The following is a 25,287-nucleotide window of genomic DNA, read 5'->3' as shown; positions in this document are numbered from 1 at the left end:
ACAAGAAAAATGGCTTTCTCAACTTTGTTCTTCAAGCAGGTGAGAAAAACGCACATGACAAAGGAATTAAGTAGGCGCATAATGGGGTACTTGCCTGAATTTTCTTTTCTCTTTCTAACTTATATCTAGCTAAAATTTTCTTTTCGTGATTTATAGTTTGGCCCAGTTAAAAAGAACATCATTACTGATGGATTTAGAACTTGAATCATCAAGTAAACAATACGCAGAACTCTGAACAACAGTCTCGATGCAGGTGTTTCTCAACTACGGTTCTTTAACATGGACCGATAATAGCAGTGTCTGAATGGCATGTCGATATTCTTTATACATATAATTACTACCACGGAGATAATCAATGTCTCAAATTGCTTTCCTAATCTTATACTGTCTTAATTATGACTGAAGAGATAAAAACAGAAAGGCAGCAAATGTCGCGAATAACGCTTGAATTCGATTCAAAAATTTTTGTATGTACAAGTATATTGTATGAAAGTACAAGCCCTTCGGTTAAAACCCTTGAAGGGGCATTTGCTGGTAAGGATGGCTTTGGGGCAAGACAGAGGATGAGGAGCATCTACTGCTGCTGAGAGATGCTATGAGTGCATACTCCATTTGAATAGATATGTCTCTTTGCACGAGTGACACGATATAGTCCATGACTGTAGAATCACAAGGGAATGTAATTGCACCATCAATGTTCAGCCCGAACTCTTCTTCTGCCATCTTCAACAGCTCCTGGAAGATTGGCCGTTGGAGGCAGGCAAGGGGAACCATGTACCTTTTGCCATCAGATGCGTAGGCTACAAAGTGTCCCTTCTCTGCAATTGCAGCTACTTTCTTGCTTGAATTGCTCTTGGGCACAACACCAAATGAGATTCTTTTCCTTCCTCTTGCAGCCATCTTTTGCCATTTCCTGGCCATCTGTACTAGCCTCTTTGTGCTGATCATTCTTGCAGAATGGTGACGAAGGCGAACGCGATATTGAAATGCTATCTCGACAGTGAGCAAGGTATTGGAGGGTAGTTGATCTGTGGTAGCGAGTGTTTGACAAACTCAAGCCTCTTGTGTATGTATATATAGACTGTGGGATGGAGTTGGGTTGGTCCTCATTACATGCAGGGCAAGTGGGATTTCAGAGGCATGTGATGGAGGGGCCTACCAAGCAGACATGTTGGTACTTATCATAGCATAGACACATGCTATATGCCTATTTCGTCCTGCAAGGGATGGGGCCATTAAAGATGCAGACCTACTCATACCCCTACAGAAAGATTATTGATGTCCCGAATGGTGGATTTTCCTCATAAGTTATATGCATCCACAGTATATGGGCCTCCTTTACTTGATAATGTCTTGAAGTTTGAGGATGTTCCTTTGGTTTTTGAAAGATAAAATAGTCTGAGAAGCGGTGGTATTGCGTGCTCACTAAGCCTTAACTGTGAATCTGGAATAAGACACGGGAACATACGAATTTGCTAGAAATGTTTGTACAAGCATATAAACATAGTGAAATAGCTGCTACATAAATTATTTACAATTTTTTATAGGTTGATCAAAAAGAGACAAGCAAAACGTAGATATGAAAATCTTGTTCTTTGTGCTCATCCGGAGCAGTGAGCACCAAATTTATGTGGCACGGGATTCTACCTAGGTTACTCAAGAAAACCAATCAGCAGTAACCGTTATATACTAAATGAGTCCAGAATTTCACCGTTGCTTTTGGCTAAACGCCACCTCCCCCTTAGATGTTGTTAATGGTATCGCCATTAGTTTTCTTTTTTCTCTTTTCCCAGTTCATCAGAACAACATGACATGACAAACTGTAGACCATGAGAAAAGAGGTATGGGAAAATGCTTAGTTATATTCTTCTGGCAGCAGTTCCTTACAGCAGTGAGTAAGAAGCAACCCCATTTTAATGAATCCTTTGAATTTTGGATCATGAATTACATGATATATAGAATCACATTTCATATTCAATGGACATGAAGGGCGTTCTCAGTTAAAACATGACGCGAATATACCTTAGCGATCAACATGAGACGTGGTCGACATTAGCAAAAGCTAATGATCGCTGGAGCCTTATATATCTTCCCCACTTTCCCTTATTTTTCACTGTTAAAATGTGAATGGCACGAGTAAAGAACATGACTAAAAATATCAGCTTGCTAATATTTGGAGCAAAAATGGGACTAATATTCAATTTATTTGTTCAAGAGTGTTGTATGAAGCACTTAACACTACAATTAAAACCCTTCTATGGGTCAGTTTTGAAAAGAAAAAATGTTTTGGGACATCAGAGAGGACCGCAAGCATCTGCTGCTACTCAAAGACACTAGCAATGCATTCTCAATCTGGGGGACATGTCTCTCTGCACAAGTTACATGATATAATCTATAACCTCATAATCATAAGGGAATGTGATTGCACCATCAATGCTTAGCAAAAACTCTTCCTCTGCCATCTTCAACAACTCTTGAAAGATTAGCTTTGGAAGGCAAGCATGGGGAACCATGTACCTTTGCCCATCTGATGCATAAGCCACAAAGTGGCCCTTCTGCGCAATTTCAGTTGCCTTCCCTCTTGTATTGATCATATTAACAGCAACAAATGAGATCCTGTTTCTTCCCCTTGACGGCCATTTTCCACCACTTTCTTGCCATCTCTATTAGCCACTTGGTGCAAATCATTTTTAGAGAACAAAGGTGTGACAAGTATCTCAAAACCCAAAATGCGCTGGAGGGGTGTAGATGAACTTCAGGTGTGAGTTCTTGGGTCCTTGTGTGGATTGCAATTTTTTAGCTCCTGGTGAACATATATAAAAGGGAGAAATTGTGTTGTACCGAGTATATCAAAGTGAGAGTTGATAAGCATGCCGTAGGAAAGGAGATGAGCATGCTTGTACTTACCACAGCAGAGAGAAGACCATATGCACCACTAACAGCTGGTCGGACCTATGCAAATTAGGGCATTGAAAAGATAAGCCATCAATCTGAAAAGGGGAGAATCCATCAGCTATGGATGGTAAGGTGAGTGAATCACTTCCAATACCATTGTCCATGGTGTTCCGTCATGGTAGCTTCATGATTAACTTGATATTGCTTTTTTCTTCCTGTCTCTAAAAAAATGAAACAATTCAGAATATAGTTGTCTCGTTGTATCTAAACCTTCCATGTGTGCCAAGCTGGTCCAAACCTTTAAAATGTGCGTCTTTGGCTGGATTAGGCATGTGTTCTCGATCAGTCTAAACTCCACAGCATGCATGCATGCACACATATACAAAGATATGTATATTACCAACATATGTCTTACAAAATCATGGTTTGCATGAGGTTGAATTGTCTTCAATTTTCAGTAGTACAAGTGGTTTGGTGCATACTACACTTCATGGCTTTGGAGCAGAAAATCTTGCCAAGAAATACAATTGGGATGGGATCCATATCAGCTTGGCCAAAGATTAGGACGGCAGTGAAGAACCCACTCAATTGCTTTCACAAACATGCTCACATTGCAACCAATTAACAGTGGGTCATGCTGCCGGAGAAAAGTAGGGTGCTAAGTCCAAGATTAGTTGAATGGATCAATTGCACATTTTCTGAAATTAGGATTAATGAGGTCCACATTTTACATAATCGAACTATTGCCATTCACAAGCTGCAAATAATCTACTTAACAGTTACTCTACCCACTCAATTGCTTTCACAAACATGCTCACATTGCAACCAATTAACAGTGGGTCATGCTGCCGGAGAAAAGTAGGGTGCTAAGTCCAAGATTAGTTGAATGGATCAATTGCACATTTTCTGAAATTAGGATTAATGAGGTCCACATTTTACATAATCGAACTATTGCCATTCACAAGCTGCAAATAATCTACTTAACAGTTACTCTACCTGCTAACATCTTAAAAGAGGTGTGGTTCAGTACCTCCTGATCCTAACATGGCATATGGCCATCCTTCTCTGGGGCATTTAAGAGCTTCTCTTGTCTACCAGGCCCAGCTGAGTTAGTCCTTCAACCAGCAGCTTGGTTGGTTGAGTTTTTTTTTGTCATTACAATGTTTAACTTTTAAGGCAGGCTTGTGCAATGAAAATCAAAGAATGCATTGCATCCATGCCACCTTGAAACATCCACAATTTCTTTCTCATGCCGATTGGTTCCTATAGATATTGTGCTAAAAGATGGGGGCTCTGTCATCAATACCATTTAAATTAGCAGCAGAACAATCTTCTGTCATATGGTACGCATCCCCTTCTATATTATTCTCATCAATTTCCTGCTTGCTTTGTTTGTAGATGGGAATGCTACAATTCTCTCATTCTCTGGTTCTCTATATAGGCATGTCAAACAAACCAAACTTCTCATCATTACAAAGTTCTCAGTGCATTTTCTTCTCTATTTCAATTGTTTGGCAATATCTCTTTTGGCTTATCAATCAATCATCGTGATGGTCTCCATTGTGTTACAAAAATCATCAGAACAAAATGGCTAATCGAGATGGCTAGAAAATGGTAGAAGACGGCTGGCAGAGGGAGGAGATCAAGGCTCTCACTTGGAGGTGTAAACAAGAGCAACAAAAGAAGCAGCTCAGTAGAAACTGCTAAAGCCGTCGCGTTGTAGCCAAGAAAGTGATGGTTCATACTTCCCCTTTCCTACCTGAACCACCCAATCTTTCAAAAATTGTTGAAGATGGCAGAGGAAGAGTTTGGGCTGACAAAGACGGTCCAGTTACATTCCCTTATGATTCAGAATTTGTTCACTACATCTTGTCGCTTGTTTGCAAAGCAACACGAACAGAAGCTTGGTAGCACCTGCTAGAAAAGACAATTTCATCGTGTATGCTACTGTTGGCAGAAGGTTCCTGCTTTCCTTTTCCTACCTCAACAGCCAATCGTTCAAGAACCGTTCAACGTGGCAGATCAGGAAGAATTTGGGACGCACACAGACGTTGGAATTACATTTTTTATTATTCTTTCATCAACCACCTTCTGTCACTTGTTTGCAGAGGCATGCCTAGAGAGATTGAAAGTGCATCGGTTCTCTCTCTCAGTAGTAGATGTTTGCCGTTTTCCGCACTGCTGCAAGGCCAACCCTGCCAACGATTACCACTGATTGTATCTTAAAAAAATACATTGTGCCGTAAATCAAATTGTTCATACAAATTCAAAGTTAAAGCTTGAATGCATAATGTACAAATGAAAATTGAGTTCCGCTTGGGTTTGGAATTTGATTTCAATTTGCAAAATGGCCCTGCTTTCGTTAAGACTGTTCAGTGGCAGATCATGCAAGCACCGTATATAGACGAAATTTTGGACCATCCTAGAGATATTGACAATGCAACCTAGCACATGCATTCAAGTTTAGAAAGTATGCATCAAGCGACATTAGTATCTCCTACTTCAATGCAGAATTCAAGAACTAGGAAAACAAAATAGCAAAACTAATACAGACCCCGTGATGGCAGGCAGCCTGGACATTTGTCAAGCCTAAACAGATTGCTCATTGCATCTGGACGTTCTAGAGAAATGCTGAAAGGAGGATTTTAAATAAACAGTACTCGCCCATGTATTTATTGGCAGGTAATGATAAGACTACTATATTTGTCTTCCTTCTTAAAAATTGCAACTACATACGTGCATACATGCATGCATGCACTTGGACTCGTTAAACAAGGGTGGGTGTTAATTGGTTATGTAATTATGACGTCAGTGACATTAATTTTAGTCCTTGGATGATTCATCCTAGGGTTTGGTTCTTCGTTTCCAAGAGATGCACGGTTATCATTTATGGCAGCCACTCGTCACCTTTTCTCCTTCAAAAGAGAGAGAGAGAGAGAGAGAGAGAGATTTGGACTGATGCATGAAGCCATGAGTCGAATGGGCCAAGCTCCATAACTAGTCTGCCTCTGAGAGATAAACCCTGAGTGAGCCTTACCCACCATGAGAAAATTATCTCTAATAGTTAGTGTCTTTCTATTTGATTCGAGTGGTGCTCCACTGCTAAGTTTTCCAAGGACAATACCGTGAAAGAAAACTAATGTTAACCGCATGTCCCAATTATCAATACAAGTGACGCTAAAAAGTATAACTATGTGACATTAAAATTGGGCAAAGTTACTTTCCCTTTCCAGGTTCATGCCTTTCAACTTTCTGGCATCATCTTCAAGGAATACCACTTAATGAGGGTGTTCGTTTGTGTCAGCAAAATTGGGATAAGTTGGACAGCGTATCTTTTAGCCTTAGATTTGATGGGATGTCTCCCATCCCAGTTCTGTGAATCAGTAGGTATACTGCTTTAAGCAGATCACATGATAAATAACAAATAGTTACGTAGGACTAGAAAGTGAACTGACAGCCGTAGCCTACTTGAGGCTAGGCTTGGCTTGGCTCATCTTTAAGCTTGCTGGGCTGGTAATGGGCTCCGGGAGCACGAATCTGCTTAAGAAGCAAGTTCAGTTAATTGCAATGCCGGCGACCAGGCTAGCTGACTCATTAACTTTAAAGTGCTTGCCAATTAAATGGTTCCTTACAAACTATTGAAACAGTGAGGTCTTGTTATTGAAAATAAAGCAGTAATTTGTCAGTACCAAAGGTTATTTTGATATTTTTCCCTTATTTTTCTCCGCCTAGCCTATGGATGTGATCTTTATAATTAGAACAAGAAAAGTGATAATTTGAAATGTAAGAAATGCTTAAAAAGTTTGAATATCAATCATGATGTGAATGTTTTTGATATCTAAAACTCATTTCATATCTTTATAGCAGATACTTTGTCATTAAGAATGCGATATATATATATTGTCCGCCATGTTCTCTGTACCGTATGTTCTGCAAGCGAGATGTAGATGACAAACATTGTGACAAGCAGGAGACAAGCCGAGCCAGGAAGAGAAGGGCTCCCAGCCATCTACACATGAATGCTTGAGAAAAATCTGGTCCAGCTTTTGGGAAGGAGTTGAAATCTAGGTTCATGGAACCAAAAAAAGGAAGATCGACATAACAAAAGCAGCCATGCATTTAACGGTATCACGTGAAAGACCACATAGAACTCCTGGAGGAAACCTTGCTACGTTGTTCGCTTAAACCAACATCATCCATCACTCCCATTCTTTGTACTGGAAAGCTGTTATAAACCACTTTCCAAATTGAGAGAAAAAATGAAATCTTCTTCTTCTTCTTCTTCTTCTTCTTCTTCTTTTTCTTCTTCCTCTTCTGTTGCTGCGAGGCCCTGGGATTTAATCTCTGCCAGGCTAAGCTGTGTCGCTGCCAACCACCAATCGGAGGGAGGAAATGGCCAATTCCAACAGGCTGTTGGAGATGGCAAGAAAATGGCAAAGTCTTGCTAGAAAGGGGAGCAAGAGAAGCGTATATATGAGAAATGACAGTTTAGGTAGTTCCAATAAGGGTCACTTTGTTGTTTATGCGATCGATGGGAGAAGGTATGTGGTTCCTCTGGCATACCTGAACCAGCCAAGCTTCAGGGAGCTGTTGGAGATGGCAGAGGAGGAGTTTGGGCTAGAAGGGCACTTAGGGCCGCTAACAGTGCCCTGTGATGGGCAGCTCTTGGACAGCGTCTTGTCTATGCTTGGTGAAAATGAGAGAGGGAAGAAGGTTGAAGAAGCAGAACCTTCTTCCATAACGTGCTTCTGTCCAGGCCCAAGAGGCAGCACAAGCCTGATCAACTGCTCGTGTTGATCACTAATGGCTACTCTACCAAGTAATGATCTTGCTTTCAGTCGCACCGGCGAAGCCGGAAAACTAAATCATATTGGTAGGATATGTAGCTGTTTCCGTTTTTTTGATCTTGTGGAGGCAGGGAAGAAGATGAGCCAAATCAAACTTAACGTAGAGGGAAGACCAATTCTGGGTCAGGGTGCGTGGTTATCGAGCCTGCTGTTTAAATCCAATGAAAGGAGATGCTGGACCTCTTTTTATATTTCCTTCATGTTCTATACAACATGGATTGGAATTCAGCAGAAACAGAAACCGTGTCGGAGATCTTTCTTTTTTGTGATGCAATGTAAATTTTCAGATGTTCTTAGTATACATATATGACAAAAATCATACCTCTTAAATTCTTGTAAGAAACTATTTTAAACAGTATATTAACATTCTGAAGCGCTCATAAATACTAATTCAGTATATAAATATGTTTTAGTTCAAGTTCTTCTTAAAAGAAACCATTGTTCTTTATAGTATTAAAACTTTGAAGTCAAGAAGAGCCACTTATTTTTTTTATTGCCGTAGAAGCATGTTAAACTCAGAAAATGGCCAACTTCGTGTATGATAGTCATCAACACTTTTCTAAGATCATATGTATATGATTGAATTATACAAAAAAAGTACTTCAATTGCTGCTGTATACCGAATAATTGCATCAGCTAAAATTTGAGAATTTATATCATTAGAAGGACCATAAATCGTCATTAAATCCACCATAAACTATTGTTGCACTATAAACTATTGTTAATTTGATTCAATCTTAGCTCATTGCAACATAAGACTCCATGATTGCAGATGTAGTAGAGGTGCAGAATCTGATCAAAGACACTTATCTCACAGATCTGCCGGATCTTTATCATGTGTTCAAGCAGTTATGTGCTCTGATAATAAATACCTAATGAAAGTTTATCAAGAAAGAAAATGAGAGTCAGGGCCTTATAGTAGATGACATTGAGATAAAAGGGTTGTCCGAGAAAGATTAAACAAAAAAATCGAAATGCAGCGTCATGAATAGCAATTGGCGTAAGCTTTTCGATTTACAATTTTAGCGTTTCTAGAGTGGTATCTTAATCGAAATGGGTTATGATCACACCTTTATGCACAAAAATTGTATACATGGATGTGTAATGACAAAAATACCCTTTTTTAAGTTTTTTTTTTTAAAAAAGAAAGAATCTTTTTAAGATGACCAAATGAGGTTATTAAAAAAATTTAAAAGTTTAAATGTACATATAAAAAACTTTGAAAATTCCCCAACTCCCCCTTCTTTTGCCTTAGTGTATATTTGTTTTAGTGTATATTTGTTGCATGCACACAACTCGATCACTATCTCATTGATTGCTCGAACCTTTTCCAAATACAAGAAATCTTTTTGCTTCTAATCTAAGCTGCACAAGAAAAGGCGGAAAATAAGATTCTAGAAAAGAAGGGGCAAAACTTTGTTAGTCATTTTCTATAGGTGCAAGTAGTCTGCATCTTGACAGACATGACAATTCTTAAATCATAAGTACGCTTAAACCATTTTAATTCAGTTTAAAAACATTTGTTAGTTTGCTAGCACATGAACTCTTTCACCATTTTAACAAGTTCCTATAAGGATCCTGGTGAAGAAACATTTTTCTTTCGAGGAGGTTCTGTTTTTGCTCTTTTAAGAGTGGGGACTTTGTTCTCAGCTACGTGGTAGGATGAAATATTCATTTTGCGCATTAGAAATGCAACTATAGATCCCTTTCTCAAAAACTATCTGAAGTTCTTTTGGGGTTTTAGATCCAGTTTAAACCGAATAAAAGTTGGCATCTTTTGATGTAAAAAAACTCAAAAAAATATGAGTTGGATATTAAAAACTCTAGGAGCCCATTGATGACCTTACATATTAGTCATTGATCAAATTTAGCCTGAATTCGACAGCCGGGCGCTTTAAAATTGTAGATTATCAGATCAGGCAGGATTCAAATGGGAACCAATCCTGACCACCTGTTCGGACCTGAGATGATGATAACGATGTGACAAAAGATGATGATGATGATAATGAAGATGGTAGCCAACCAAACCTTGCATAATCAATTAAGTTGACAACATAATAGATATTTCCATACAGCTAGACGCTGCAATTATAGCCACTCAGTTTAGGAAACCAAAGCAGCTGACAGATTATCTTTCGCAATTGGAGAGTTTCATATTTCGACAATTATTATCGACAAAATGTCAGGAAAAAGCATATAAATTAGAAGACAAAAAATAGCATACGTAAACCTATGATCTTCTTCACTAATGGTAGCTGATAAAGGCTGCATTTGCATTTCAATAAAGTTGCCAACCCAATGTTATGAAATTCATTTAAGGGCGAATGGTTGGCATGAATCTAAGATCTTCCCCATGAAATGAAATCTTTTCGTGTGAAAAATGCGTGAATTACATCATGCATTTATATAAGGAGGGCCGAATTAAAGTTCCTAAATTTTGACTAGTGCTGAAATATTATTTTTTAAAAATTTTATATAAAACAAGTAAATTTTTCTAAAATTTACATGTAAATTTTTTTAAAAAAAAATTTGAGGTGGGCCCAGGGTCCAAGCGGACCCTACATTGGCTCCAAGCCTGTTCAGAACCAGTTTTGTATCTAAAGTTGGATTTAGATTCAGACGCACGGGAAAATAAAAGTCGGACTCCTACCAGATTCATATTGTAAAACGATTTGTATATGAATCTGATTAATATGTGAACGTACTCACACCATATTTAAGAACGGAACAGACTTTTTATACTGCAAAAAGGTAGACGGCCCCGTCTCTATTTCAAACTATCGAAACTTCAACTTTTTATACTGCAAAAAGGAGCACCAATATGCAATCACCTTCGAAACATTCAAAATAGATAAGAGGATATTCGGCTCCTCTTATTCAGGTGATCGGATGAAATACTCATCCTGCTCGCCCAACAATGCAGAATTGTCGATTCATCGGACTTGCATTTTATCCAGATAACGTGGCATCTATATGATCTTTGTGCAACTGGCCTTCAATTGTACACATCAATGGCGTTAAAGGAAATTATGAAGAGGGGCCGACGCTTGAGCCAATCGGCCTACACCAAAAAATCTTGGTGACAATCCAACCCCACATCCCTCATCACCATACCCATTCCTTCGGAACCCAATAATTTTTTGGGCTTCAATTTATTTCACATGATATTTTTCATTTTTTTCCGTAACTGTGATCAGAAATAAATCACATCATGCAATTTAAAGGCATTAAGAAAAAAAGGACGTTTAAGCTTGTTGAAAAACACAAGTTTCAACCAATTAAAAGAAGAGACTTGTACAAAGGACTTTTAGATAAATGCAGGATCGAGTGGATATATAAAGGGAATGCTAAGTCTGGTGTTTTCTTAAAGATCTTACCGTTTTTTATTCTCATGCTACCCAATTCAAAAAGCGAGTGCAGCCATCTACTGCATCCACCATTCTTGGTTGCTCTCTTTTCTTATTTTTGCAGAATCAGAATAATGTGTATTCCCATATTTTATCTGCAAACTATGGAAAGATATGGAAGAAGTGCATAGAAAGTTCGTTGTCTTTTTACTCCAAGTGTTACGACCATCCATTAAGTGCCGAAAGAAAGAAGCCACCACAGCCACCATTATTCCCACATGGCGGCAATCATGTCATTACATAAAAAAAAGTTGCGGTGGAGATGGAATGCCTTGGAGTAACGTGTAATTTTTATGGATGGATCAAAAACTGCTCAAACTTCTCGATTTCGAGCTTCGAACGATCAGTCCATTCGCGGTCTGTTATCTGAATATTTACTGCATCGTTTTGAGATTTTGGTTTTTCAGGCTGTGATGAATTCGATCGAAATATGACTTCAGATGCATTTGGCTTATCAAAATCTATACGAAATCCCTGCTCGTGAAACACAACTTTAATAATATAAGTTTCAAACTGAGTTAAAGAACAGTTCTTCAACAAATAGAATTGGATGTTTTATCTTCTGTAGTTACTTCAACACATCTTAAGAGACGGATTAACTTGTAGAACTATATAAAGAAGGATCTTTTTGGATACATGGTCCACATATGACAAAATGGAAACTTCCCCTACCCTTTCTTGGATCATTCTATTTGAGATCCTTTTGTTGGTCGCCTGAGACAGGGTTTGCCCACCCTACGGTGATTCGTTTCTTTGTTTGTTAAGCAAACGCTTCAATTATTTGCAGAAAAGCATGCCAACGAAATTTTGGCTTTTATACTGTTTCATCCACGTAAACTTCAAGCTAACCAAATCATATATTCTTTTCCTAAACAAATAACCTAATGTTATGTTGGCAGTTCTTTGTATGGCCCTGTTCATGTCTTTGTGATACTACTGCTCTTAATAGAAGAAGGCTAGACCATAAACGTGTCTCATTGCGTCCATGTGCTGCAAATAAACCCGGGCACTATTTGTTTTGAAACTCTGTATCCCCAGGGGAGGTTAACCTCGAAACAGAATTGCAGAGAGCAATATAACAGTTGAACTTATTCAAGCCTTTCCAGATAAAGGACTGCTTACAAACAACAATCTGTTGTAAGTTTATGAGTTTCTCATGTTAGCTGCAAATAGTGAAGATGAAGCCTTCTCTGCACAAAAGATGAAATGATCTCAAGAAAGATCAGAGGTTCAATCTTCAGCCAAGTAAAATGCACCATTTCATTTCTCCAAGCAGTGACAAGAGACACTCCAAGGACGGGAGCCAAATGGCACAGCTGGATGATAAGGTTGCATTATGACAACTAAGGGGTTTCCGGTTAGAATCAGGTATGGTTACCCCCAGCTTTATCATCAATAGGAGAAAAATGAAAAGAAAAGAAGATATGATGGGATGATGCAAAGGCTGCATGATCATCTCATGCCAGACTCTATTTACAGGTGGTGGTCGGCAATTCTTTTCGCACTGTACACCATCTTACCCTCATCTAAACAATGGGATCCACCCTGTAGGCATCCCTGTACATATCATATGGTATAATCATAGACAAAGAAGAGGCTCTCAGGCATGATGAGAGGAAGGCTCTGAATATAGACATACAATTGCCTTAAGTTTTCCTTGGCCAGCTTTGTGGTATCAATGACTTCAGAGCTGCTGGTTAGAACCCAGAGATCTCTTGAGTTCACTCTCTTCAGGCTGTCTCTGCAAAATGGGCAGGACTTGGACCTCGTGTTCCTGCAAAGATAAAGAAACAGACGATTTGAATGTTCAAGTGAATGCTGCTTGCCATAAAACAGAAAAGAAAAACACTAGGTTCGGGGCTCTGCCACACCAGTCACGGAAGCATTTGATGCACATTGCATGTCCACAATTTGGGAGGACAACTTTGCCGCAAGTTTCCATGCAAATCCCACATTCATCTTCTCTTTCCAAGTCCAAATCTGACAGCTTTCTCCGCTCTTCAATCCTCTTCCGGGTTAACCGTTCTTTGCACCTGGCTCTCTGCTTATTGTCTTCCAACTCCATATAATCAGCTTCCAGTTGCTGTAGAGAAGGGTAGATAACCGCTGCAGAACAGAAAGCCAACAAAGGATAAGAAAGAAGAATCAACACTTACTGCTGATAATGAAAGAAAGCAAATGTAAACACATATACTCATTTTGCTACTCCTATTTCCTCAACAGTTGGGACACAAAAAGAAGACAAAGACTGATGAGTTCTAAGATGCCCACCATAGAATTCCTTAAGGCTAGCTTTCCTTTCTTCGGCAGAAATGGTCGTCCTTCCATCAACATACACCTGTAATTGATAATATTTTTTGACATTAGAAGATGAAGCTTGAGGCAGCAAGCGTTTAGACATCTTCAATAAATCTTCTGCGAAACAAACCATTCACCTCACTCACCTTATAAATTAGAATGTGAAGCAAGCCTAAGCAGCTTGAGAAACTAAAATCCATCCACTCAATGAGGAAAAGAACAATAGGTGCTATGGGACTGTAAGATAATCTCATCTGAAGGCAAGCACCATCAAAACCTCCGGGAATAGAAGCCGCCCTGAAATTTAGATACACACATACCAAATTTACTACTATAACCGTATAATAATCTTATTAAGAAGCAAGCCCCCAGTATATCCCCACAAACAGAAGAACCTAGTTCAAGATAACCAAATTAAACTTCTAGGACCGAGCACACTCCGTCAACATTGCGCCTTTTGGTTTCCTAAATGTTTAATTGCACGTAACCAAACAACTTTCTTGGTAATAAAACTCGTAAGTAGTTGACAGAGGAGAAAGCGACGATTGGCTGGGACCATTTTTATGACTACCAAACAAAAATAACAACTCAACGTGCATATCTCATGTTACATTTCTATGTCAGAGTCCTGGACTCTGAATAGAAAGAAAATTAAGCAAGGAAATTTCACATTGAAAAAAGCCTTCTAATGCATATAACGAAACTGCTCGGTATTTTCCATATTCACAACACGTCAAAAACTAAGGAAAAGGTGGGAAAAGGAAACAGCAGTGGTCTGGAAGGCACGAATCTTGTCCGATTGAGGGAAACGAGAATAAAAAATCTCAAAGAACAGAGATTATTCAGCTCTCTGGTAAGGCAAAGAATAGATAAGAACAAAAGGAATCTACTCTTGTACCATGGATAAGACTATACTTTTCTCTTTTTTAGTTAAAACCAATCAACCAGTACACGTGTAATAGTAAAATTCGCACGAATAGATGAGATAAACACCAACCAATTCTTGATGGTGTGCTTCCGAGGTTACGCTTCCAATGTAAAGAGATCACGGGCTGTAATTGTCTTCGCGGAAAAGAAAAATACCCAAAATTCATTACTTTTTCACAAATTGCAAACACGAAGAAGGAAAGAAACCCAATTCATCAACTTCCTTTCTTCACATTTCGACCAAAAAAAGATAAAGAAAAAGATGATTATTGCAGAAACCCGGTACAGGAAGAAGGAAACCCAGTTGATCAACATCCCTTTTCTCACCTTTTGAGAAAAAGAAGAAAACTGATTTCCCAACAAAATAATATTGAGGGCAAAACATAGAATCAGAAGAAAGAGAATGGTTCTCCAAAAACTATGGTTTTTCCTTTTCTCTTTTTCCTCCAATTGTGAAGCTGGAGTTAGTTCACCTGTAAAGGATGAAAGATGGCAAAGAAAAAAACAGAAAGCCGATTGTCTGCCTTTATTTCAGACTTTTCCCAAAGGATGAACAAACAAACGATTAATCCGAAACTTTTGGAAGGGAAAATAAACCAAAAAAACAAACAAACAAACAGAGCAAAATTGTGAACAGGAGTTGATGGTATGCCCAAATTTCAGGTTCTCCCTGTCATATGTCATGGGTGAAGACTCAACCAACCGAGCAAGCAAGAGAGAGAGACAGAGATAGAGCTCACAGGGTATTGGCATGTTGAATATCTGCCTCCAATGCCTTGAGCGTCTCCTTGTACGACGACTTTTGCTGCAGCTTCTGTAACATATTCTTCCTTCAGAAAGAGATACAGAGAGAGAAGGAGAAGGGGGTAGGTGTCCGTTTGTGGACCTTCCGAGAAAGAGGTAGAGAAGAGGAAGGGACGGAGGGAAAAGGAGACCGCTGAGAGTCTGAGAGAGAGAGAGAGAGAGAAAGAGAGGGGGGAGGAGGAGGAATAAATAAACGCAGAGGAGGAGAGGGGAAGGCGTTTTTGCTGGACAATTAACAACTCCAAGAAAAATCAACGAACGAAGCCAACAAAAAGAAAGAAAAAAAAAAACCCAAGAAAATAGTAGCAATAAAGACACGGATGGTATCCCTTTCACTCTTTCACCTCCCTTCTTTACTTTTCCTCCCTCTATCTCTCTCTCTTCCTTTTTATGGTTTTTGCTTTTTGGGCTGTGGGAAGTGGTGTTGTTGGAAGCAATTCGTTGTGTCTGTGGGGTTTTTTATTCCTTTCTGTTGGTACTTTGGTTGATCAGATTGAAAGGTAGAAAAAGAGAGGATGATGGTGGTAGGCGGCTGACGCTACTGACTTCTGTTGGGCTGTTTTCTCCTTTTTCTGGCGTTGCAGAACCAGAGAGACGAGAGACTTTGACACAGAGATGAGAAAGGCAGGACTTATTGGAACTTGATTTTTTCTTCTTCATCGCATCCTCCCATCTATTCATTTATTTGGTTTTTCTTCGCTTGCTCGTTATCATCCCTTCCACCTCCATTCGGTGTCAACAACATACCTCTTATTATTGTTTATCAAAATTTACTATAATAAAAAATTTTGTATATATATATATATATATTGACATTACGTTATCAACTTTCTTCTTTTGTATTGGATAACAAAAATATTTATCGTAAACAAAAATACAAATAAAATAATAAAAAATAGAAAATGTTCCAACCCGGAGCCATGACCTATGCATGCATTTGGTCCAATATCCATCATCAAAAGTAGCACAGTCGAGGAGCGCCGAAGGTAGATGATGCAATGTGGCTACCTCACCTATTCAATTAAAATAAGAAATAAAATCAATTTCATCAACATAAAAACAAAAGCAAATCTAGATAATCCAAGATAATCCCATGGGTGATGGGCCATCCATCATAGAGAATCAAGTGCATCTCCTGACTTGCTACCCACTAGTTTCAAGTCCCTTTCAATGCATCTCACATACTTACCTCTCCTTATCCCAAAAAACAGGGATAATAGGGATATTAATATCTGCTCCGCATTTCTCAAGCACCCAACTTGTATTAATAATATTCTTGTTCATGCAGCTGCTCCTGACAAAAAAAAAAAAATATTACTGTTAATAATATTCTTATATTCTGATTCGAATTTGGAGTCAAACCAGAAAAGTTTATATCACATGTGGAGTTTGATTTTTAAATTTGCAATCCGAATCCAATTTGAATCCTACTGTTGATCTTTTTGGTTGACTCACAACCAATTGGATCCAAAGAATCAGTCTCTACGACAAGGAGAAAAAGTTTATGAATTTGCTTCGTGGGTCTGGATCCTGTCAGGGGACCCATGAGAGATTTGGACCCACTGATCAAACCAAAGACCGGCCGATTTATTAAGAAGATTGATTATGTAAAAATGGAAACCAGAATTTCAAAGAGGGGACACATACATCTTTTACGAAATATATTTTGTTATTTTTACTTTTTCTTAATTCTTAGGTGCGATTTTTTTTTTTTTTTTTTTTTTGGGTATTCAACGTTGGGAATCAGAAAATCGGATATAGATATTACCACATCCGACTGTTAAGATTTCTCCTAGTTTGAATCAATATCAAATTAATGAACTAAATATTAAAAAAAATACAAAAATGTATCAGAATGCTCATCTTTAATCAAATTCAGATATGAATTCAACGCTTATATTCAGATTTGACCAATCAAATATCAAACCATATCCGATGCATTAACATCATCATTAATCATATAATCTTGAATTAGTCTTCACGCATTTAACTATTTACGAGCAAATGATCTCCGAATTATAAACGGAAGAAAAATAGAAGGAAACAGGAAAGAAGAGAAGACGTCAATGGTGAAAAGTAAATGAGATTCGAACTCGGCGTAAGCGATTATGTCATGAGACTCGAGTCTGTTCGGGTCAACAGACCCGTGAGGTTGAAAATGGAGCTTGGATCACAAAATCCAAAATGAGCACATGGGAACTGAAACTGAGGCAAGAGAGTCTTGGTCTCTTAACCATAAAGGCTGCAAATGGATCTAATGTTTTAGTTTTTCTAGATTTTGGATTTTGGACCAATAGAACAAGAACTTATAAGTGTATTTAAAGTGGACTGAGATTCGCCAATTCAGGTTCTATCCAACACACAGACCAACGTTTTAGTTTGCATCTATTCTGGATCCAGTCAGTGTCTTAATAGCATGGACCTTATGGTCCGGTTCTGAATTTCAACTCTAGATAACCGGGTCTTCTTTTCATGCTGTTTGAATCCGGATTGCATATTTTGGATTTGGATCTGAGGGGGGATCCAATCCAGGTCCAGCTGATCTTGATTCCTAATTGGAATTAGGTGAGCGACTAGGTATCCTGTTCTTAATAAAGTTTCAGTATTCTAAAAAAAAAACCTTAAAATATATCAATCAGCTGATTCAGGAAATAAATCAGTAAAATGCAATAACATAATCCTCACACCCTATTTTTGAAATAAAAGAAAATGAAAATTGCACCATGAACATTGCGTCGATTCATAGTTAGCTGATATTGGTATACCAGTGGCCATTAGAGGTGGGCATTGGGCCAGGTACTTGATTCGAGCCGGACTGATGCCCAAGCCTAGTGGCCAGCAAAACTAGTGGGTCCAGCATGGGATCTGCAGAACCAGATCCAAGAATGAACTCATCAAGAATAATGAGTGGAAATTGTTAGTTTCATTTTTCAAGGAAAGATTGTTTCAGACATTTTGCTCCGACCCGATCCAAGTTTCAGCAAGATTCTCTCACTTTCTCTCTCTCTCTCTCTCTCTCTCTCTCTCTCTCTCTCATATATATATATACATATATATATATTGTTAAGCAGAGTGATTGATGCTACCGTATCATCCGCCCGCTACAAGAAAGGTCAACTGAGCAAACAAAGTCTGAAAGCTTTAATTATTGAATACTTCCATTGTCATTGTTAGGTAAGTGTTGAAATCAATATATATATATATATGTATCTTTTGTTTATACAAACCCGTGAGTGCTTGCTGTCTGACTGTTCTTGGCGCCATTATTGGCATCCATTGGTTATCTCTTTCATTCATTGAGATATATTTTACCTCCAGAAGTTAGATCATGGTGTATGTTTAGTTGATCATCCTAAACGGATCATAACCAAATCCTCCTTTTTCTTTTCATTCTATATAATAATAGAAGGCCACAGTATCTCACCAACTTCATGCTGGGAGTCGTCTTCCTTGCTTAAATTTTGCACTTGGAATGGGACCACCATTCTCCTTTCTCTGTTACTTCCCCCATTTTCATGAATGTACGTTCATAGTTACAGGAAAAGGTTAGATAGGGTTGGCTACTTGCTGCACTTCCAGTTGGATTCCATGACTGATAAGTTTCTTCTTTCTTTCTTTCTTTTTCCTATGCTGGACTCCATGGGAGTAAATGCCCCTTAGGGCAACACGTTTACTGCCCTTAATCCTTAATTGAGGCCACTGTCCCTTCCTTTTTGCCTGCCCTTTAGGTCTTCATAGAACATGTTTTGGGATTTTTTACAGTAACCACTTAACTTGAGTCATTAGAAGAGTCAGACAACCTTGCCGCTCAGTGCGCTACCACCCATCGCAGTATGTCATTTGATGTTTGTTGTTCTATATAAAACTCATCATTTTCTCTTCATATCTCTTGCTCCTATAAGATGTTATGATTGCTATACCATGTAAAACTCCTCAATTTCTCTTCTTGCTCTTGTGAAAAGACACTTGTTAGATGGGTTTAGGCTTTTAAATTGAGGTTCATTCTATTTTACTTGCTGACATAAACTGGCAGGGGTCTGCCTAAGTCTTGCCTGCTAAAATGTAATTAAGATATGAAAGTAATTCTGCTCTAGAAGAAAAAAAAAAAAACATTTGTTGGCTAGCAAAAGATTATAAGGTGAGATTATCTACATCATATGCTCACTTGAGACTTAGATCTACAAATTTTAACATGTTGATGTGACATGCAATTTGTCTGATTAATTTGTTTGGCTTAAAATTAATGCTGGTAGGTCCATTCATGTTGAATCCAAGAAGCATCCGAGACTGTGCACACTAATCAGCACCTAAAGCTTCTTGATTTGACAAAAATGTATAGGTTCAACTAAGAACATCAAAAAGACCGAGTGTTGATGTTATGTCCATTAGGAAGAAAAACCCCAAAAAAAAAGTTTCATGTTAATCACAGAATTTGTTGAAATTTCATTTTTGAAACTTAGAAGCTCTGCCTTTTATGAAGTGACCGACTCAACTGTCACTGGTAAAATGTCATCCCGCCCGCAGGTAGATAGGTCCATAATACCTTCATGGCCACTCTAAAAGAAATGGACAGACAAATACAGTTTAGGGAAAACAAGGCAAATATACATTTGTCCACTTTTAGAGATAATGAGAAGAAATATGCACTCTTTCGGAGAAGCAGTAAAAGATCTTAAGTTGTGTACCTACTGCTTTGGCTTGTGTGTATATATATATATAGATCTATTGAATCATGATCACCGGCCCAAAAACTACTATCTCTACTAAGTGAGTCTTTATGTTGAGTGAGCAAAGGAGTATGTCATCTTACCGCCCAACAAGAGGCCCAAAACCACCTCGCCCCTTCTCTTTATCATCATGGGGTAAATGTTTGCTTTTGATGCCCCAGATAAGGCACTCTCACTATATTTCAACTTGCATATCGGTGCTCCCTTTTTATTTGGTGCTTCAGGAGACTGCCAACCTCAGCCTCGCTGGTCGCGCCAAACCCTTGGGATCTAAGCGAGTAATCGTGATAAAACTTTGTGTAACCAAGCTTTACTATACTAGCACATTTTCATGTGCTATTATCTCAATTTCCTCAAGTACATACCAAGAATAAGTTTTGCATTAATGTAATTTGTATGAACATGATCTATCAAAGATTTTTTAAAACTTGTAATAAATCATTATTTTGAAGTCCACAACATTTTGAAGGTACATATACCTATGAGTAGAAGGAGTATTTGATCCCACCACTCCAATGAAAGCTAGATTCCCTGTCCCCAGAGTTCAAGTTTGTTTTACGTGTAGGCATACTGCACTAACTAGTATACGCTCACACCTCATTGGCGCACAAGAATAGCGTTCATGAGAAACAAAATGATGACGTAGGGTTTTATGAGCACAAGCTCGACTAGCTATACTATGCCCTTCCCGAGGATACATCTTGATCATTTAGAAATACGACATGACAGGAAGTTAAATCTTCATCTTTTATGTTATATGTCGATGGGATACAGCTAAGAGAAGATTTCCACCTTCGTCCTAATTTATTTTGTTGTCGCTCAGTTCTTTTTCAATTTTAAAAAGTGCATGTCGACAAAAGCACCTGGCAACAATGAGGGAGTACTTTGCCTAGCTCAAAAGAATAGGCCATTAGAAAAACAAAACTATTTAAGGCTTAAAGACAAAAAGTTTGTGTCCTTTGTTTGATCCATAGAAAATGGGGAACAACTATTAGGGTTAGATATCTATGGGGCTTTCTCTAGGTTTTGTTGAGCCCCTACAAAGGATTTTTGTGAGGGCTAGGTGGTACCCAAATAAGACCCAGCCTGCCCGAACTGAGTTGGCCTTGGCTCAACTTTGGCCCCATTTTGAATTCAAAAGTGTTGGGCAGGGCCCGACCCACCCCAAACTAAAGGGTTAACCCAGCATTCCAGGCCAGAAGTTGGGCGTGGACTCGTTCCAGTTAGGCGCTCCCAGACCGGACTGGGTTCAGAACCAGTCCTTGCCAATGTCAACCACCAGTTTGGACCCTTCGCTGCGACCACACCATCCAGCTATCTCCTTCTAATTTCATGACGTACAGTTTAATATCACACGAAACAATCAATCAAATACCAAGAAGAAAAAAAACACTCGTATATATATATATATAAAAAATTTTGTAACTCGAGTCACCCAGCCATCTCATCAGGACCGTCCAATCCAACATCATAGACAGTAAAGAAAAAACAATAAAAAAATATGATGGATATTTTCATCATCTAATCATCTAATGTAGGTTTCTTCTTCATGTTCTCTCCACCATTTATTTGCTTTTAATGAAAGGTTTTGATTAAAAGGTTGAGTGACTCTGAGTGTATATATATATGCATATATATAGTCTAGGGGTTCACAATTGTTGATGAGAAGACTCCAATGTAGGCAATTCATGACGTTTAAAATTTTTGTCAACCTTTTCTTTCTTATGTTGCCAAGTTAGTATTACTTTATTATCGACTTATATTGACACAATCAAATTAATAAATTCTACTTCTAATGGTTGCAAAAAAAATTATTAAAAAACGTTAAAATACGTGAAAAATAGATGAGCCAAACAAAGCTGAAAAATTGTAAAAGCGAAGAAAGCGCATTTATTTCACATTTTTCCAATTTCTCATTTTAGGCATTTTTTCTACATTTTTCTAATACCAAACTGCTTGTTTCTATTGTCTTATTAGTTTCTCATTTTAGACATGTTTAAAACTTCACAATATTTTTCCTATTTTCTAAATTAAAAAAATAATAATCGTGACTATGGCCTTAACCATGTGCATTTATTGGAAGAAGAAGAACTAGGCCATATCATCATGTCCTCGTCCTCACAAACGAAGCAGTCCATATTAGAAGTTGTTGCGCATTTATATATATATTTTTGAATAAACCATTATTTATATATATATATATATATATATATAGAGAGAGAGAGAGAGAGAGTAGCTGATGGTTTTGTGTCATGGATATGAATATTGGGGACAAAGTATATGACATTTATGTTCAGTTACATACATTTTCGGCTGCCTTCTTTTTCTCTTTCTGAAATTTTCAAGATAATCGGCTGCCTTCTTTTTCACCTTTTGAAATTACCAGTTCGATCCTTGCTTTACTTTTACCATGATACTGCATTTATGTGGTCGTCACTGGACTGAGAAAATTAAAAGTGGTAGTTGGATGATACCAAAGAAGTTCTCCCTTATAACCGACATTTATTCACAGGAAGTCACTATATTTGGAAAATAAGATAAATTTCCACAAGAGTATGTTTAGCCAGTTGACTGTTTATAAAATAAAACTGAATGCATAGAATAGAGAGCGTTTCATATAAAAAAAAAAAAAGTCAGCCCAAGAGAACTCAAACTTTGTTTTAAAAGCGAAGAGTGTGATCACATTTATGTAAATGGTCGATGCTTGGTTGGTCCGTTGGTTTTTAAATGTTCATCGTTCTCCTCCCAACCAACCAATCGACCAACTCCATGAACAAAACAGTAAATGAAGCAATAAATGGCCATGGCTTAGATATGGGCTATTTCCCCCTTGCTTTTGAACACTGTCTAACAAATGCCCTTCAATATTGCCTGTTTGAAGTGCACGCCCACACACATATATATCACAATACTCGACACATTATGCATTGCATCGAGTGATCGTGATTAAATGATTTCTCCTAAATGGAAGATTATATTTCAATTGAAATCCACTTACACAAAGACAGCCCCCCGTTGATGACGAGTCTCCGCGAAGCAATATATATCACAATACTCAACACATTATGCATTGCATCGAGTGATCGTGTTTAGATGGAGACCAAAATTGCTAAAGTATATATATATATATATATATATAGCACACTACCCAACACATTATGCATTGCATCAAGTGATCGTGATTAGATGGAAACCAGGATGACTAGATGATATATATATATATATATATATACATATATATATATATATATATATATATAATATTTGAAAAATTTGGGGGCATGTTCCTTTCAATGTTGTTGGTGGATGGGAGTCCTCTTTCTTTATTTCCACTTAGGAAATTAAGGATGGGAGACAATAACCCAAAATTGACCCAAGTATAAGCAAATTGGTGGGTTTCATGTTTGACCATATGACCTGGCTGACTTGTGAGTTTGATAGGTTTCGTGTTTTTATTAAAATAGTAATTAAGTTCATTTTTTTGCATCTGACGTAGTCTTGGAGATAAAGTGCAAAGAACTGGAGATATTTCAAGGAGAACGAATCTTGTCCTCCTTTCTTGTTGTTTTTGGGGTCTAGGGTTGCTTTGGTATCTGAGAGAAAATAGTACACCTGTTAACTAAAGTGTCATGCATTTGGTATTTAAAGTACAAAGGCGTAGTGCATATAGAAATTAAACTGACAACTAAACTTTCACCGGTCCAACCTTTTTATCATATGTTCAGATTCAAATTCGACTTTGAATATGAACTAAGAAAAGTTGAATCCAAATTTGAATGCAAAATTCGATTTTACAATCTGAATCTAATCCGAATCCGATTTTACATTCACATCAGAATCTTCATCCGAATATTGAACCGAATCTAGCCAATTTTCAAAAATTAAGTTTGATTCAAATCCATGATGGGATATTTATGTATATCCGAATCCAAATCCAATCAGGTATTATGTCTGATTGTTTTTGAATGGTCCCATTTGATATCTGATTTAAATCAGATATATTGATATCCCTATCTAACCCTGACTTCATTTTGCAGGCTATGAATGACCAGAAAATTCAATCCAGCTTTAGTTGGTCTTGAAACTTTCCACCGAATCTCAAAAAACTGACTTGGGTTATTTCAACTTGATTCTGAACCATTTGTTTCATAGGATCATAATCAGGCAGTTTACGTCCCTAGTTGATGAATTAAATAATATGCCAAAGTAGATCGAACAATAAATCAAGTCCAAGCCAAAGCGACTGGAGTTGCGGAGGGATTAAATTGCCAAATCCAATCAAAGTTAAATTCAAACCTGAAATGTTGTCCAAAGTTGTCTGAAAAACACAAAAAAAAAGGTACAGTTGTATCTCGATCCAAAACACTTGTACTGGATCTCAGAAAAACTGTGTTAAAAAAAATTATGCCTTCTAATTGTGTACGTAAACATAATCAAATCAGACTTATTGGCTCAAATTGGAAGAACTAGATGAATTCCGCAATACTGATCATCCAAGTACCAAGGAACTTGAAATTAGCAATCTGATTCTACTCCCAATCTAGTTTTTGGGATCTTTCTATAGTTCTTCCAATGCCAATACTGTCAAGTGGTGGTACTGATTGGATCTGATGAACAGCAAAATGCTTGCACCAACATATACAAAAGTTGGTTTTGAATCAGATCTTGATCCATGGCGAACAGAATCTGATTTCAAAGAATTGAAGGACCCTCTACCAAATCTGACTTAAGAGGTAAGTGGCGATCACATGAGATACTGTGATTTGAATTCTTAAGTTTTTATATCTTTGATTCTTAAGAAAATTTAAGATGCATATATTGCATCCTATAAATCTGTAACCATTGCAGAATCACAAGCCAGATTCTCCTGCCTCTGGCTTGAGGTTTATGAGCATGTGGTATAATGGAGATCTTACATTCACAATTTTCAAGTCTATGATTTACTAGAACTAAATTTAAGGTAGGTCTCACTTTAAATTTCACTCTCGAATTTAACTTTTCAAATAATCAACTCTCTACTTAAGATATGCACTTATTGTTGAAATCTTGAGTTCAATACTTATGAACCGAAAAATGTATACATATTGAAGAGGCAATCATTAACCTTTTGACACTAAGATCATTTCACAGAAAAGATTTGGAAAAAGGTTTCCCTTTTGAAAGAACTCGCATAAAGTGTCCTAAAAACAGTTCTTGCTTTCGACTTTAAACAGGAAGAGTCGGCGCAGAATTCGGGGTCCCAGAGGTCCTTCTCTCTAAAAAGATCAATGGTGGATCGCTCCTCTCTTGTTAGTTTCTCTTACGTGTCAAACTAACCATTATGGCAGCTTCTGTTTCTTGCTCAACAGCAGCCGTTGGTGGGCGTGCCTCGTGGATCTCCCT

General features: G+C 37.8%; 2 protein-coding genes and 1 pseudogene across 3 annotated transcripts; 1 reads left to right on the top strand and 2 right to left on the bottom strand.

The window, feature by feature from the left end:
* Positions 1 to 507: 507 nt before the first annotated feature.
* Positions 508 to 921, bottom strand: LOC116247388 (auxin-responsive protein SAUR64-like). The gene has a single exon (XM_031619573.1). The coding sequence runs from the start codon at positions 919 to 921 to the stop codon at positions 508 to 510; it is 414 nt and encodes a 137-aa protein (XP_031475433.1).
* Positions 922 to 4,495: 3,574 nt separating this feature from the next.
* On the top strand, positions 4,496 to 7,969 carry LOC116247387 (auxin-responsive protein SAUR68-like; annotated as a pseudogene).
* Positions 7,970 to 12,225: 4,256 nt separating this feature from the next.
* LOC116248319 (E3 ubiquitin-protein ligase AIRP2-like) lies at positions 12,226 to 15,832 on the bottom strand. 2 transcript variants are annotated; one of them, XM_031621052.2, is made up of 6 exons: positions 15,115 to 15,832; positions 14,445 to 14,509; positions 13,594 to 13,744; positions 13,421 to 13,487; positions 13,021 to 13,255; positions 12,226 to 12,923 (listed from the first exon to the last, which is right to left on the bottom strand). In XM_031621052.2, the coding sequence occupies exons 3-6, from the start codon at positions 13,699 to 13,701 to the stop codon at positions 12,716 to 12,718; spliced, it is 618 nt and encodes a 205-aa protein (XP_031476912.1). In that variant the 5' UTR covers positions 13,702 to 13,744; positions 14,445 to 14,509; positions 15,115 to 15,832; the 3' UTR covers positions 12,226 to 12,715. The 2 variants fall into 2 exon arrangements, with proteins under 2 accessions (XP_031476912.1, XP_031476911.1); XM_031621051.2 differs by lacking the exon at positions 14,445 to 14,509.
* Between the last annotated feature and the right edge of the window lie 9,455 nt (positions 15,833 to 25,287).

The sequence above is a fragment of the Nymphaea colorata genome, chromosome 2 (assembly GCF_008831285.2).
Source record: "Nymphaea colorata isolate Beijing-Zhang1983 chromosome 2, ASM883128v2, whole genome shotgun sequence".
Classification (NCBI taxonomy): domain Eukaryota; kingdom Viridiplantae; phylum Streptophyta; class Magnoliopsida; order Nymphaeales; family Nymphaeaceae; genus Nymphaea; species Nymphaea colorata.
Note: the sequence above shows the minus strand (reverse complement) of the source record. Positions and strands in the feature narration are given on the sequence as shown.

What these genes read in the sequence shown, in the direction of transcription:
- LOC116247388 (XM_031619573.1), bottom strand. Translation starts at nt 921, where the DNA reads ATGGCCAGGAAATGGCAAAAGATGGCTGCAAGAGGAAGGAAAAGAATC.
- LOC116248319 (XM_031621051.2), bottom strand. Translation starts at nt 15,197, where the DNA reads ATGTTACAGAAGCTGCAGCAAAAGTCGTCGTACAAGGAGACGCTCAAG. An exon ending in TTCACATTCTAATTTATAAG is followed by an intron (nt 13,488 to 13,593) that starts GTGAGTGAGGTG and finishes TATCAATTACAG; the next exon opens with GTGTATGTTGATGGAAGGAC. An exon ending in TAGCCTTAAGGAATTCTATG is followed by an intron (nt 13,256 to 13,420) that starts GTGGGCATCTTA and finishes TCTGTTCTGCAG; the next exon opens with CGGTTATCTACCCTTCTCTA.